Genomic DNA, 16,070 nt, shown 5'->3' with positions numbered 1-16,070 from the left:
GAAGGCAGGCTTCTATGCCCAAGTGACTTGAATGTATCTTGGACATAACTTCAGGCCGCAAGACACGTGGAATTATTACTCTTGAACCCTTGAAGAGAACTCCATTGTGTATTGACAGCTCATCACGATAGTTCCAATATTCTCTGATGTTAACAGGTGCTTGATCTTTCTGAGCTGGCCAGCCACTGAGAATGGTGGTCTTTAGAACTTGCAAAGACTCATCCTGTCCAGTGCAGCGCTGTAGCTGTTCCAGTCGTTCAGGGGATATCTTCAAGGCTTGCATCGGGTTACTTTTCTCCAAATCCACTGAAAACACTTGAAAGGTATCTTCGGGCACTGTGTTTTCATGTTGTGCTGCTCTTGACAAGTGATCTGCTAGTAACATCTGACTCCCAGGTTTGTAGCTGACTGCCAGATTGTATTTCTGTAGTCGTAACAACATTCTCTGTAGACGGCACGGTGCTGCGAGCAGAGACTTCTTGAAGATGGACTCAAGGGGTTTATGATCCGTTTCTATGTAAATCTTCTCTCTGCGAGCCAGATACTGATTGAACCTCTCACATCCAAACACAATTGCAAGGCACTCTTTTTCGATGGTGGCATATCTTTGCTCTGTCTTAGAGAGAGTTCTGGATGCAAACGCTACGGGCTGTCCATTTTGTAGGAGAACTGCTCCTAAGCCTTTGTCACTGGCATCTGTCTGAATAGTTGCCTCTTCTTCTTCATTGTAAAATTTCAGAACTGGGTGCTGGATGACTAGCTGCTGTATGGTGGTGAAAGCTTTATCATGTTGTCTGGCCCATGTAAACTTGGCTGGACTGATGGTAAGTTCTCTCAAAGGTGCAGACACATCCGAGAGTTTGGGTAAGAATTTAGACAAATAATTGACAAAACCAAGTAGGGTCTGAACTTCACTCGTGGATGTTGGCTTTGGCATGTTCTTTATGGCTGTGACCTTGTCTGGATCAGGTTTTAGTCCCTCTTTAGAGATTACATGACCCATAAATTTGACCTCGGCTTTTCTCAGCTTGACTTTGGACTTGTTAAGCTTTAGGCTTATTCGTCTTGCTCGCTCCATTAGGCGTGCGACATTTCGATCATGATCAATTTGAGCTTCTGCATCTGTTGCTCCGTATCCTACCACCAGGATATCATCTCTGATCACTTTGACTCCATGAAGATCAGCTAGACATTCTTGAAGTTTGCTTTCAAATATTTCAGGAGCAGGACTTATCCCAAAGGGCATTCTGAGGAAACGGTATCTTCCAAGAGGCGTCCAAAAAGTTGTTAATTTACTGCTTTCCTCATCTAAGCTCACTTGGTAAAAACCATCCTTTGCATCAAAGGAGCTAAAGACTCTAGCTTTACTTAGATCAGGCAAAAGTTCCTCTAAGGTTGGCATTTGGAACTTTGGACGCTGTATAGCCTTGTTTAAATCTCTGGGATCTAGACAGATTCGGATCTTATTCGGTTTAGCTACTACCACCATGCTACTTATCCACTCTGATGGTTCCTCAGCTTTCTTAATGATCCCTTTTTCCTGAAGCTCGGCAATCTTCTTCTTCACATCTTTTCGAAGGGCTACCGGAACACGACGAGGAGAATGCTGTACCGGTGTAACATTCTTGTCAACCACTATTTTTGCATTTCCAATGTGTCCCAGGCCAGTGAATACGTCCTGATACTTGCTAAACAGGCCTTCTTCTGACAGCGGCTTCTCTGCACTGTTAACTTGGTGCACTGTCTGGGTGAGGGAAGAATTGAGCTTGATGAGTTGCAACTTCTCACAGGTTTCGGCTGACAGCAGAGGTCTACACTTGCCTTGAACCACTTGAAACTTGAGTGTCTGCCTGGTACTATGGTGCTTCACATACAAGTCACATTCCCCGATGGGCTTCAGTGTTGACCCCCCAAATAGCCTGAGCTTGACCGTTGACTTTTCAACTGGAGGATCTCCTAGCTGGGTTATGGCTGACAGGTCATCTAGGCAGAGTACATTGCATGTGGCTCCAGTGTCCAGTTGACATGTGATTGATGTGGTGAAGTCATCTTTTGGAGATTTGAAGAACTGTATTTCTGTAAACCATTGTCTGGCCTTCGTATCAACTAGCGATATAGTTTCCAAGGTTAGGCACATTTCGTCGTCACTTGACGTTTCAATATCTTCAAACTGATTTACTTTCTTCCTTGCGAGACACACTGACGCGAAGTGGCCTTTTTTGTTACAGTTGCTGCATGTTTTTCCGGACGCCGGACACTCCGTTCTCTTTACATGACATTCTGGGCGACCACAATATTTGCATTTGAAACCAGGGCGTCCTTCTACGCCCGAATTCTTCGGTTTATCATCGGATTTCTGCTGTTTCTCTGGAGCTTTCTTGAAGTGACGTCTTCTTGGAACCTTCTTTCTTTCAACAAGCTCCTTAACCTCCTCGGCTTTGTCCTCTGTGTTCTGAATTTTCTTCATTTGCTGCGCGGCTACTTCGCTCGTAGTGCACATTTGAATGGCTTTTTTAAGATCCAGATTCTTTTCTCTCAATAATCGTACTTTGTCACCATTATTCTTCAGTCCTATGACTAGCCTGTCCCTGATAAGATCGTCAGTCAGCTCTCCGTATTCGCAGGATGCGGCTAACTTTCGCAGTCTTGTTACATAACTTTGAGTTGACTCGTCATTGCCTTGCATGCATGTGTTGAAAACGTACCTTTCGTAAACTACATTTCTTGTGGGCTTGAAATACTGATCTAGCGCTTCTAGACATCTATCGATATTCTGTTTGTCGTCTTCTGATAGGTTCAGGTTTAGGAAAATTTGGAGGCATTCTCGGCCCATTGCAGATCTCAAGGTCGCTAGGCGAATGGTATTTTCACGGTGAATGAGGCCCGTGGCGATTTCGTAATCGCTCCATTGATGTTTGAAAAACTCCCAGTTTCCAGCGACGTCTCCACGGCAATGCATTGCGTTTGGCAGCGGAAAATTGTGCGGTATTGCTTGTGGTATATATGCCGGCGCTAAAGGTTGAATACTGCTTGCGCTGGGTGTCTCCTCGTGGGCACTTTCTGTCGACATCTTCTTTCGCTTGCAAGGAGCGAACTGATTCAGAATTGTGATCAGGCGAAGGGAACAGAATTTGCGGGTAGCTTCCACTGGTTTTTCACTCAGACGCGAGCGAAATTTAGGCAAGTAAAGCGGAGTTTACTCCTGACACCATGTTTCAACATGTAGGAAGCGATTGAGAGTGTAGAAGTGTATTTATTTAAATCACCAAATAAGGTAATGCCCAAATACGGCAAGTAGCACATGGCGTGTCACACAACATCGTAACAGAGAATTAACTAATCCATGAACTAAGACTTTAAAGGAATTTACACTTGTTGGCTCACAGATGGAAAGGGCAAGGAAGTACCATGTTCCCACAACTCTATAAAAATAACTACATTTTGAGAACATTTGTTCTGGCAATTGTCTGAGCATCTTTAGAGTTAACTTATTGTTGTGTCTAAATGAATAGCGATCAATAATAGATAATACTGTCAATTTTTTCAGTGGATTGATAAAGCATAAGTTGTGAGAGGTTATGGTGGATTCATACATAAAATTAAAGTTGCTTTGTAAGATTTTCTTAATTATGTCTGATTTCAAGATGGGTACTGCATCAATTTAGGCTAATGTACATTTACATGTATAGCACAGAACTTGCCAGGTATTTTATTAAGTGTTTGATAACCTGTCTCTTAAATTCAGGTGAAAGGAGAATTAATAGTTTGAGCAAATAGAAAGTGAGGGTTAATTTCTCAATATTGTTTAATGTATCATCTTGTTGACTATTAAGCTAATGATGGTAAAAATGGAATACAACCTATCACTTGAATCATTCATACGTGGGTCATCTAAAGGGAATTCTTTAGAGAGAATAAGTTGTTTTTACTTTTGATGCCACACTAATGCAGTTATTTTTGTTCTTTAAAAAGGTGCTGTAATTTGAAAAGTTGATTCAATGTGTGTTCCACCTGTTGTCTGTCTTTTAAAGTGTTTCATTTTTGTATACTTTTAATTCTATCAGAGTCATTGGCTCTACTACAAGTGAGGACAACCATTTGACTTGCCTCAAACCTACATATGTGATGCCCAATGTTTGTTCAGACTTTCTAATATCCATAATGCAGTGGTTTTGTCACCTCTTACTTTCCTGCTTTGGCTAAGTTATGTTTTGCTTTCTATAGAGAAAGTGTTTGATAATTTTTGCAAAATGACTTTATAATACGACAGGAAATTTCAATGCAACACTGAATCTGTTTTTGTGGATTAGCTTTGCAAAATTTCATCTTATTGTTTTGCATCAACGTGGTTAGAAAATACTGGAAAACACATTCTCTTATCTTAATTTTTTTCTGGAGTTGGTGGCTTCTTGTTACTGACTCCACAAATCTTATGGCCTTCATCAGTGCTAAAGGGCTCTATTCTGCTCAGTGTCAGATCAACTGCTTGATCCTTCTCTGCTGGAGAAGATATGCATGCCTCAATTGTAGTAAAGGCCATGTTACCTTTAAATTTGGCAGTTACTGTTGCCTGAACTGCATCTGGTGCACGAGTTTCCCTGGTGCGACAATGAACAACAATTAGTGTGTCTATCCGCTTAAGATTGTTTCCAAGGGTCTCTTGGATCTTTTCAGCTTTGTCCTGCATGGTAGGCTGTTTGGTGTTTGGTGACGAAGTTTGGATTGCCTTAATGACATCCAACAGAGTAAGGGAAACAGCTCTCTTGTGCATTAGTATAAGAGAGTTGTCAAGCAGAGGTTGGATTACCAGCAGACTGCAAACTGGACTTGTATTCATTGGGCTGGCTGGAACTGAGTGGACAAATGGTGATGATGGATTTGGAGATAGGCATACACCAACTGGTAAAAAGGTGACAGTGCATGAACTAGGAATGACACTAACATTGGATAACACTTAACATTAAAAAGTATAGACAAAGGTACATCAAATGTCTATATTGAATGTCCTGAGCCTTTTCTTAACAATGACTAGTCTTTATTTAGAAACCAAAGCTCTTGATATTGGTAATTTCATCACTCTACTGACAAGATTTAAACTTATGTCATCATATTGGATAATAATTTCTCTGTTTGGTTTCAAAACTGTATTGTTTTAGTGAAAACAAATCAAACTTGTACATACCCAGTATTTATCTATTGTACCAATTTAAGCTAACACTGAAAACATACCACCAAATGTACATGAAGGATATGCTGTAAACAATCATTATACTGGGATTAACAGCAACATTGGAAAATGTCAACAGGGTAATGTCTAAATTGAATGTTCTGGTCCTTTTCTTTTTGATAAGATATTAAAGTGTATGGTATTGGTAATTTCATCTTTCTATTGGCAAGAATTTAAACTCAATGTCATCAAATTAGATTACAACTTTTCTGTTTGGTTTGAAAATGTTAATTATCTTTAAAAAAATTTAAACTTGCACACAGTTGTCTATGGTGTAAAATAATTTAATTAAAGTACTAAACGCTCGTGAAGAAAATTAATGATTTGGTGTTAAAAACCATCGTACTAGCAATAACAGTAAAATCAGAAAATGTTAACAAGGTAATGTTTAAATCGAATGTCCTGCTTCTTTTAATTATTTTTTATAAGAAGTCAAAGTTGATGATGTTAGTAATTTCTACTAACAAGAGTTTACTCTCATTGCTGTCGTATTGGATAACAATTTCTCTGTTTTCTTTGGAAATCTTGAGCTTGATATCAATTGTTGTCATTGCTGCCATTATTTCATAAGTTCCCCTAGCAGTTGAAAGAATCTTCAGTTATACCTATCTTAAAAAAAAAAAAATAGACTGGACCTTGACAATTTTCGACCAATCTATTTGCTCACTGCTCCAGGGAAACTACTCAAGTAGGTAGTCTGCAAGTCTTTAGATAATCTTATTATTTCTATGAAAGTGTAGGGCGATCATCCAGGTGAGTGTACTCTTGAGAAGGACTGTTGTCAGTGGTGGTGAGTGATGTTTTGACAACCTGTGTGGAAGTCATCATCAAAGTCAGGTGATTAGAATGTTCTTATTCCAATTCCTGTAAATGACTGGTCTGTTTAGATCCATCGGTAAATTTGAGTTGTTCTATTTGGTTGTTTATAATGTTAATGTCGTGAATGAGTCGTTTGTATGGAGTCAGTGGTAGTTTACACCTGTTTAGGGGAGTCTGTTCAAAGTTAGTAAACTAATTTTCCAGAGTCAGTTGTTGACAGTAGTTAGGGCTTGTAGGTTAGGCATCATGCAGAGTCTCAGTGAATATTGTGGTTCGTAAGTCAGTGATGTTTAGCAATGTGATTGTTGACATCTTTCCTGGTGGCCTGTCTGTGTTTAGTCAGTCCTGTTGCGAGGTTTCTGCCAGTCTTTCCGATGTAGGAGGCTTGACAGTTGGGGTAAGTTGATCTTATAAATTGCTCCCTGTCTGTTCCTCGGTTTGTCCTTGTCTTTAACGTTGTTTGGTGACTGACGTAGTTTGGTAATGGGTTGGTGGGCAACACAGATATTGAAGAGTTGTGAGATGCACAAGATGTTCTCAGACATGCCTTTAATGTACAGTATGGTTGCTGTGGTGGTAGGAGTTGAGGTGTCGTTTGTTTCGGTAGTAGTGGTAGTTCGGTGAGTGTTATGTCATATGAAGTCGTCATTGTAGTTGTTTAAAAAAAAAACACGGTGAAGGTATTTGTTCTTGTCGGGTAAGCTGTCTGTTGTGTTGCATACTAGTTACGTGGGTCACGTTAGAGTTCTGATAATTGTGGCTTTGTGTGATGTAGGGTTGTAGGATGACTTGTCTAGTAATCTGTCAGTGTGTGTCGGTTTACTGTAAACTGTCATCCATAGTGAGCTGTTGTCATGGCTTACCAGGCAGTCTAGAAAAGGAAGTTTGCCATTTTCTTTGACTTCTCTGGTTAACTGTATGTCACTGTTTTGTCTGTTACGGTGGTGGTGGTGGAATGCGTGGATTATGTCGTGTCAGTGTAGTGTAACCAAAGTGGTATCATTTGTGGGCAGGTCGAAAGGGCCCATCGACTTACCCACAAATGATACCACTTTGGTTACGCTACATTGACAACACATTCACTGCCTTGTCACATGACAAAATCGACGCATTCCACCAACACCTTGATGGACAAAACACTGATATACAGTTTACCAGAGAAGTGGAAGAAAATGGCAAACTTCCTTTTTGGACTGTCTGGTAAGCTGTGACGACAACTCACTACGGACGACAGTTCACAAAAAACTGACACACCAATAGATTACTAGACAGGTCATCCTACAACCCTACATCACACAAAACCACAATTATCAGAACTCTAACATGACCCACACAACTAGTATGCAGCACAACAGACAGCTTATCCGATGAGAACAAATATCTTTACCCTGTTTTTCAAAGAACAATTACAATAATGACCTCATTTGATGAAACACTGAATGGCCTACTACTACTACTACTGATACGAGCGACACTGCAACTCCTACGACTACAGCAACCATACCGTACATTAAAGGCATGTCTGAGAACATCTCGCACATCTTACAACCCTCAATATCTGTGTTGCCCACAAACCCATTACCACACTGCGTCAGTTACTGACTAACGTTGAAGACAAGGACGGACGGAAGAACTGACAGGGAACAGTTTATGAGATCAGTTGCTCTGACTGCCAAGCCTCCTACATTGGATAGACTGGCGGAAACCTTGCAATAAGACTGACTTAAACACAGATGGGCCACGAGGAAAGGTGATGTCAACAATCACATTGCTGAACATTGTCAAATTACAGACCACAATATTAACTGGGACTCTCGCAATGCCTCACGTTACAGCACAAACTACTTTCAACAACTGACTCTGGAAAGCTGGTTTACTAACTTAAAACAGACTCCCCTAAACAGGTGTCAATTACTACTGCCTCCATAGGAACGACTCATTCACGACATTAACATGACAAACGAACTGAACAGAACGACCCAATTTACCGATGGATCGAAACATGTTCATGGCTTACTAAATCACATGACCAGTGGGAAGTTATATATATAGGCAGATGATACTACAAGTTATGTTGTAGGGAATTCTGTTGACGAAATTGTCATGATTTTACAAGAAGTCTTAGAACAGGTTAATTCCTGGGGTTTTAAGAACAGACTGGATGCTCACGAAGGTAAATTCAAAGCGATGATTTTGAGCACTAGGTTGTTCTTTGGTCCTATGAAAGCTCTAAAGTAGGGAGAAGACATCATTTGGTAGGTATGCTACTGTGTGTGCCTCGGAGTTACAATCAATGACAATTTATCTTGGTCTCAACATATCAAATTAACTTGTTCTTCATTTCACATCAAAGTTAAAATCTGAGATGTACAAGTTTTTTACCCAAATCTATTTTAGAAACTATTTACTCTTAGACAGTAATCCTAAGTGTCTTAACCCTTAATCTGTCAGAATTTTTTGAATAATTATAGAAATTTCAAGAGTATTTTAAGAAAAAAAACATTAAAATTCGAGATTTTAACCAATCATGACTTATTACATATCATAATAAAGCTAATAAAATGTGCTATCGGATGGACTAGGATATGCTCGTTTTCTACATAAATTATGCTTATTTATTCCATACATTTGCATAAATTATGGAAATTTTCTTACTTTTTCAAAACAAATTACCAGAAAACACCAGAAATTTGCAAGGAAAATACAAATCTTACAAGTTTCTTCAAAAATGTACTTCTAGACAATATTTAGAAGATATTGTTCTGCCTGTGGTATTCTTCATGACAACCAGAACGGCATAAACGTTTCATGCAAGATCTGCAGCCAAAGCCAGTTTCCTTTCGCTTTGCTCCTTTCACTCCAATGCAACAGTGGTGACATCTTCCAAACTTCAGGAGCCCCAGGTCAGCAAGATTGACAGAATCATGGTCCCTTCCATGAAATGGAGGGGGAGGCATGGCTGGTGCTGGGCCAGGCTGACGTCGGCAAGAAAAATTTCCAATCAGCTTGTGGATGACACCAGCCATAAATTTGTCATGGGACAATGGCTTTGGGGGTTTTTGTGGAGGTGGCATGTTCATAATTCGGAAATTTTCCTTGTACACAATGTATGCATTGACCATAATTGCATCCAAAAAGTTAACAAACATTCTCACCCACCATCTCCTGGACTTGCGATCAATAGCATAATTGCGCACCATTTGATCATGTCGATCGACAGCACCCATGTTCTTATTGTAGTCAACTGCACATGGCGGGCAGGGCAAATTTACCTGTTCACCTCTTCTCAGTTTTCTGATGATTGTGCAATTGCCATGAGAAGAGTGCACATTTGATAAAAAAGAAACATGTTTGGTATCTTTCCACACTGTGCAAACTGTTGTTTCAGATGCCACAGTATGAAATTCACCACGCTTCATTTGTTTTAGTAAGTTTTTACCCTGCAAAGCCTTTGGGTAATTTTTTCGATTATTTCTTATTGTTCCCACAACACTGATTGATAGCTCACTCAACTCTTGCAAAAGGGGAATGCTGGTAAAGAAATTGTCAATGTACAATACAGTTCCTCTGTCCTGAAGTTGCGCAACTAGGTCAGTAACAACCCGATGTGCTAGACCTTTTTCAGCATTTCCACCAGATTTCCCTGTGTACACCTGGAAATCATAAAGGTATCCACAACACGAACAAGCCAATTCCCAGATTTTTGTACCTCTTTTGATTGGTTTCATGGGAAGGTACTGTTTGAAAGGATTTCTCCCTTTTCCCTTTACCATGTGCTCATCAACACAAACTTTCTGGCCAATATTGTATGAATGCTCGAATTTTTCTTTCATTCCATTGATCATGGGCCTTAACTTGTAGAGCTTATCATAGGCATCATCAGTAGGAGCAGGCTGCCTTGTGTTGTCAGCCAAATGAAAATTCTGCCACAGTTGCCAGAATCGGTTCCTGGTAAAAACACTTTGCATTGCAGGAACAGCAAATACCCAATCCCGAGAAAAGTAATGATCAAAATTGGGCAGTCTGTGTAAAGCCATGAAATAAAGGGCACCAACAAATGCTTTCATCTCATCTTTATTTGTGTCACAGAGCCAAGTTTTTCTTTGTTTCTGGGCAACATACAGATTTGTTTGTTCTACTAAAATATCCCAGAGTTCTTCAGGGAATAAAAGACTAAAAAAATTTACTGGCTCAGAGTCAGCTTCCAGAAGAGTAATAGGGCCGTGCTGCCCCCTGTATTCAGGAAATGAAACAACAACATTCTCATCACGATTTCCCCACCTTATAGCTGAATTGTCTTCATCACGTCGGTTTGCAGGGGATCGTGATCTTGCCCCTCGTGCAGCAGTTCCGCGTGCTCCTCTGCCACGTGGTCTTCCCCTACTCGATCGTCTTCTAGTGGAATTTGTTGTTTCATTTCGCTGAAAATCACTCTCACTATCATCCGATTCCAAAGGTGGAATAGCTTCATGTTCTATTTCACTCGCAGAACTGTATGATTCGTCAGAGTCTGTATTAGACCCGTCCATATTGCTTTCTTGATCTCCTTCTTCCCCCTCGAAGTCAGAGACATCGCTATCCTCGGGAACATCCATGACAATCCTAGCAACTTCCTCTGCTGTATTCTTGGTTTTCACCCACGTGACCTATACCTTGACAACGGTTGCTATGCCGCCATATTGGTGTCGTATTATTCAAACATTTCGCGTGTTATCAAAGCTTTAGAAATATTCTTCATCATGGTTCATTGTATTATGGTTGATTGTTTTCATAATAGTGGAAAGACGAAAGGTATAGGGTTTTATAGGATTCCAGTTGTAGTCACTAACCAAGGAGAAAAAGCAGAAGAGCTAAGCAGAGAACGAAGAGAAAGATGGATCGCCGCCATTAGCCGCGACGACATCACTTCGAAGGATGTCCTCAGTAATGAAAGAGTCTGTGGACGACATTTCGTGTCAGGACAATCTGCAAAACCCTGGGATAAGTACAACGTCGACTGGGTTCCTACTTTGAATCTCGGGAAGACAAAATATCAACAGGAAAACCACGACATTAAAGAGGCAAGAGCTAAACGAGCGAAGGAACGCCGCAAAAGATCACTCGAGCGTCAAGAACGCGAGGCAGCTGAGAAATGAAAGAAAATCGATGTCAGTGGCCTTCCCGTCCGTGATGTGGATTTCAGTGATCCTAAAGAAGGATCATCCAAGGAAATTGATTCTTCTGAGGATATTTTTGATCACGATTGCGCATTTCAAGACCACACTTGCTCAACTCTCGTTGACAGTTCAACTCAAACCCAAGTTGATGTATCTGAAGTTATGACTCAAACCGAAGAGTTTGAATACCTTTTCAAAGAATCCTATAAGCCAATTGATCGAGATTTTTTTGATTCTGATGAAAAAGTTCGCTTTTATTCTGGACTGCCTTCAATGGATATCTTAATGACCGTCCTTGACTTTGTGTCACCCCACATCAAACGAAGAACCCAAAAACTTAGCCTTTTCCAGGAAATGATTATCGTGTTGATGAAACTGAGACTGAATATGCCTTATCAAGACTTAGCCTATCGTTTTCAAGTATCTGTGACAACAATATCAAGAATATTTTCATCATGGTTACCAGTGATGGATCAGCATTTGTCCCCACTAATTTACTGGCCTGAAAGACACCAGCTATGGAAGACAATGCCTCTTTGTTTCCAACAAGCCTTTGGAACCAAAGTCACTGTTGTTATTGACTGTTTTGAGATTTTTATTGATAAGCCTACAAACTTGTTAGCTCGAGCTCAGACATTTTCATCCTACAAGCATCACAATACTATCAAAGTACTGATTGGTATTTCTCCCCAAGGAGCTATTTCCTTTGTGTCAGAGGCATGGGGAGGACGTACCTCTGATAAGTTCTTGACAGAAAACTGTGGCATTCTTGAAAAACTTTTGCCAGGTGACATGGTTATGGCAGACCGGGGTTTCACAATCACAGAAAGTGTTGCTCTCAAACAGGCAAGACTTGTGATACCAGCCTACACGAAAGGGAGGGAACAGCTGGATCCTATTGATGTGGAAAAAACAAGAGCTCTAGCAAGTGTACGGATACATGTTGAGAGGGTGATTGGTTTGCTGCGTCGCAAGTATACTATTCTTCAAAGCACACTTCCCACTGATTTCTTGAACAATGACAATGGACAGGATGAAGTACCAATTATTGACAGAATTATTAAAGTATGTTCAGCTCTTGTAAACCTGTGTCCACCCATTGTACCATTTGATTAGCTCCATACTTCATACAGTACTATTATAGTCATATATTGTAGCTAATGAAATGATATGATGGGGTGGAGAATCTGTGTATAATTTAAGAAATATTATAACCCCATGAAAAGAGAGCAAGTGACTGGGAATGAGCACTGTGTAACATTAATAATTTAAGAAAATATACTTCCATTACAAGAAGGATCGACAACAATGACAACATTTTATTTGTGCTGTGTATATATATTTACAAAAATTATATGAATTAAAATAATAAATTATGTTTTCAGGGGGCAGTAAGGACTGTTTATTGAGCACAGCTGCTTAAAATAGCTTGAGTTCATTATTCTTCTTGGATTTTTTTTTTTTAATGACTGCTACTCTTGAGATTAGCATGAAACAACAAAACAACATTTTTAGTGTTAAATGTATTCAAAAATGTGGAAAAACTTTGATTTCACCAGCTCTCAAACATTGAAGTAAATGTGGTCTCATTCTTGGGATGTCAAACATAAAATCTGAAGGGTTGAGTTCAAACACAAGGCATGTTGCAAATGCTACAGCAAAAACGCCACAGTCACTGCCATTCATTTGTTGCTGCACTGGTACAACTTCAATGCCAACAAAGTTATCTGGTAGCAGATCTTTAACTTGCTGCTCAACTTCATCATCAATAATGTCATTGTACAGACTGTCGTACAAATTAACACATCCTGATGTGCAACCAATAGAACTAATGCACACCCAATGTGAATTACCCGTATGTAAGATTTGAACAAAGTCACTGGTCATAATGTCAAAGTTCCTTACTCTTCCAAGAGTTGGTCTTTGAAAACCCTCAATGAGAGGATTTACTTTCTTGATGCATATTTGTGCTGCCTGTATTATTTTGCAATCCAACCAGCCATCAGGAGATGAGATTATGTCATAGTCATGCTCATCTAGATCTCCAAAAGATGCAATTCTGTTAGCTACACCTTTAGTCACACAGATTATTTCTAAGTCCTCATCACTTTCATATTCATCTCCAGTACAGTATTTATTTGACTCATTTTCATGTAGATCTTCAAAAGATTCAGAAGCTGTTCTGCTTTCAGTCACACAGGGTATTTCTATGTCCTTGTCACTTTCATATTCAGTTCCAGACACAACTGAAGCTGATGGATTATTGACAGTACATGTAGTAGTGGTGGTATAAGAAGAACATGTGGTAGGAATAGTTAATGAAGACTTGTCTGCAGGTTTTTTCTTCACTTTGCAATTTTTGCAGACCCAATATAGCTTGCTGTTATTGGGCATCCTCTTGTAGTTTAGACATTTCAGATGGAAAAATTTCCCACTCTGACATTGACTATGACATTTCAGCAGCTTTTCCCCTACAACAGGTTTAGCTTTGCAAACACAAATGGACTGTAATTTCATTGCTTCATCGAAATCAGGGTTCTTTTGATAATCAGGCTTGATCTTAGTAACTCTCTTGGCTTTCTTACATTCTGGAAGTAACTGGCAGCTTGGACAGTACCATACTTTGGGTAAGGGATCAGATATCCCTAAACATGAGAGGTGAAACTCAATGAATGGGCACTTGGGGTTTTGACAAGGCACTGTGCTTTCTTCTGGTTTGGGTTTTCTGCAGTAGCAAACAGGCTTTATATCACCTGCTGGTACAGGTGCAGCAATTTCATGCTTCCTGGTGTACCATCTTCCTAAGATTTCAGGTAGGATACAAGATCTCCACACTTTGGTGAGTTTTGGAAGAACTGATTCCCAGTGTGAAATGTCCTTGTAAATTCTCTCCAATAAAAACCTTGTTTGATTGTTATTGTCAAAAGAGCACACAACAAAGTCACAATACTGAGAGTCTATGATAAACAACTGTTGCTGTACTTGAAAAAAGTACTGGTGATTTCTCTTGAACTGTACCTTTCCATTGACGTTTTCAAGACATGAATTCTTCTTTTCCACATAACTTTCAAGGTCACAGTTTTCAATGTTGTAAGGGCATTTGACTTCTCCACAACCATTCCCACAGCATGAACATGATACCAAAAAATCTGGAGTAGCATTTATCCAGGGGTGCTGTTTATCCACTATCATACCACATTGTTCAACTTTCAGATCTCTGTGAGTCTCTAGCATAGTCTTGGTATAAGCATTCACTGCAGCACTCTCATTCTTACGGCCATGACTGATTGCTTTAGTAGTAACTTTGAACAGATCAGGATATGAGATGGACTTAATTAAGGATTGTGATGGCATAGCAGGGTTAGTATGAGCTACTGCCCAACTCAGAGATGCACCAATGCGCCCAGCTCTGTGCCTGAAAAATGCATTTCCTTTAGCCTGTTCCCTGGTGTCTTGCTCAATTAATTCTACCTGTGATTCTGAAATAGTCAGATCAATATTTTCACACTTTTCTAGGAGTTCTGGATATGACAAGTCAAAATTACATGGATCAAAAAGGTCAGAAATGGTTGGGATACTTCTACTTTTCATGATAAACTGTTCAGAATAGGGTTCAATCAAGCTTAAGGCAATAGGTTTGAACTTGCACTCATTTATTTTGGCAAGGAAATGTTTAAGCTCAGTTCCTCCAGATGTAACCCGTTCTGTCGAGACCTTAGCTTTCTTTGTAGTGCAAGGTGCTGATAAGGAAGGTGGAGAGTTTTCTGATAGTCCCTCAATACAGGCATCTAAGTTATCTTTCAACTTTTTCGCCGACTTGAAGTTGATATCTTTGACCCTAGCATAAGGAACCTCACTCACATATGTCGGTAACAACCACGTGCACTTTACTTGCGTACATGCCAGCGTTTCATTAATTCTCGTTGAAGCTTCGATATGAAATAAAATACTTGCAATATGTGAGCAAGTCTCAGCTAGTCCAGCTTTACAACCAAGGCAGTGGGCTTATAACACGGTTCCCTCCTTATTAGTAATAATCCAAACTGCAAATGGTCGCTCATTCATTCGTTGAGAATGTCTCACCTTTCCGATCACCACGAATTTTTCACCTATGACTTTGCCTTCAACACTGGAAATAAAACCCGACACCATCTGATTGTAGGCCTCCAAGCTTTTGAAAGCTTTGAACTGTTTCTTTGTGTAATAACTCGTATCAATAACCAAATAGCACAGGAGATCTGTAGCTTCTATGGGTGGTAAACATTGTGGATCTAACTTTGCGTAGATCAATGTAGCGGGATCGATCCCCACGAGTGATATTTTTTCTAAATACCTTTGTTTAACATGTGGCTCTAGTCTTTTAACATAGTCGCTTAAAGGTATATTGCAAATATCTTCCTTTTTTTCTTCCTTTTTGATGTTTTCAGAAATTTTGTCCAAATCACGCGACATACTTTTAAAGAATCATGCACCAAAACACTGCATTTTGACATATGCTAATAAGCTTTTGCGACACCAATATGGCGGACGCCTAATTTGCATATGCTGTGACGTCACGTGAAAACCAAGAATATGTTCTTGCTTGTCTTGCCCCCATGTTGAAATCGCTCTTAGAAAGTTTTACCAAATTTGAGCGAAAAATGACTGAATTATGGCTTCAAACGCAAAGCTAATTTTACCTACGCCATCTTTAAATACCCTTCAGGACATTTAAATCGAAGGCTTGAAGAAAAAACACCAAATTCAAGAGAAATAATACAGTCCAGTTCGTGAAAAAATTTCAGCAGGTTCGTAAACAGCCTTAGACATGAAAACGAGGCTTATAGCCGACCTGGGAGAACTCTACTTCATGTAAACAACGATTTTTG

General features: G+C 39.8%; 2 protein-coding genes and 1 pseudogene across 4 annotated transcripts in view; 2 read left to right on the top strand and 1 right to left on the bottom strand.

Moving 5' to 3' along the window:
* The window catches only part of LOC111341364 (uncharacterized), a 30,350-nt gene that overhangs the window by 11,423 nt on the left and 2,857 nt on the right, over positions 1-16,070 (top strand). The window contains exon 3 of one of the 2 annotated variants that reach the window (XM_088750409.1): positions 4,675-5,200. The exons of the other annotated variant lie outside the window; for it this stretch is intronic. Within the exon in view, the coding sequence (XP_088606535.1) occupies positions 4,675-4,958 (284 nt within the window). The 3' untranslated portion in view covers positions 4,959-5,200. Of the gene's footprint in view, positions 1-4,674; positions 5,201-16,070 lie in introns of those variants that run through there. 2 annotated transcript variants of the gene reach the window in all.
* Positions 10,725-12,593, top strand: LOC148738242 (uncharacterized). The gene has a single exon (XM_088749425.1). The coding sequence runs from the start codon at positions 11,365-11,367 to the stop codon at positions 12,316-12,318; it is 954 nt and encodes a 317-aa protein (XP_088605551.1). The 5' UTR covers positions 10,725-11,364; the 3' UTR covers positions 12,319-12,593.
* LOC148738241 (uncharacterized) lies at positions 12,496-15,768 on the bottom strand (annotated as a pseudogene). Its single transcript, XR_015996806.1, has one exon. The product of XR_015996806.1 is annotated as an uncharacterized LOC148738241 (transcript).

This window comes from Stylophora pistillata, chromosome 2, assembly GCF_964205215.1.
Source record: "Stylophora pistillata chromosome 2, jaStyPist1.2, whole genome shotgun sequence".
NCBI lineage: Eukaryota > Metazoa > Cnidaria > Anthozoa > Scleractinia > Pocilloporidae > Stylophora > Stylophora pistillata.
The sequence above is the reverse complement of the archived record's forward strand: the minus strand, read 5'-3'. Positions and strand labels throughout refer to the sequence as shown.

What these genes read in the sequence shown, in the direction of transcription:
- LOC148738242 (XM_088749425.1), top strand. Translation starts at nt 11,365, where the DNA reads ATGACTCAAACCGAAGAGTTTGAATACCTTTTCAAAGAATCCTATAAG.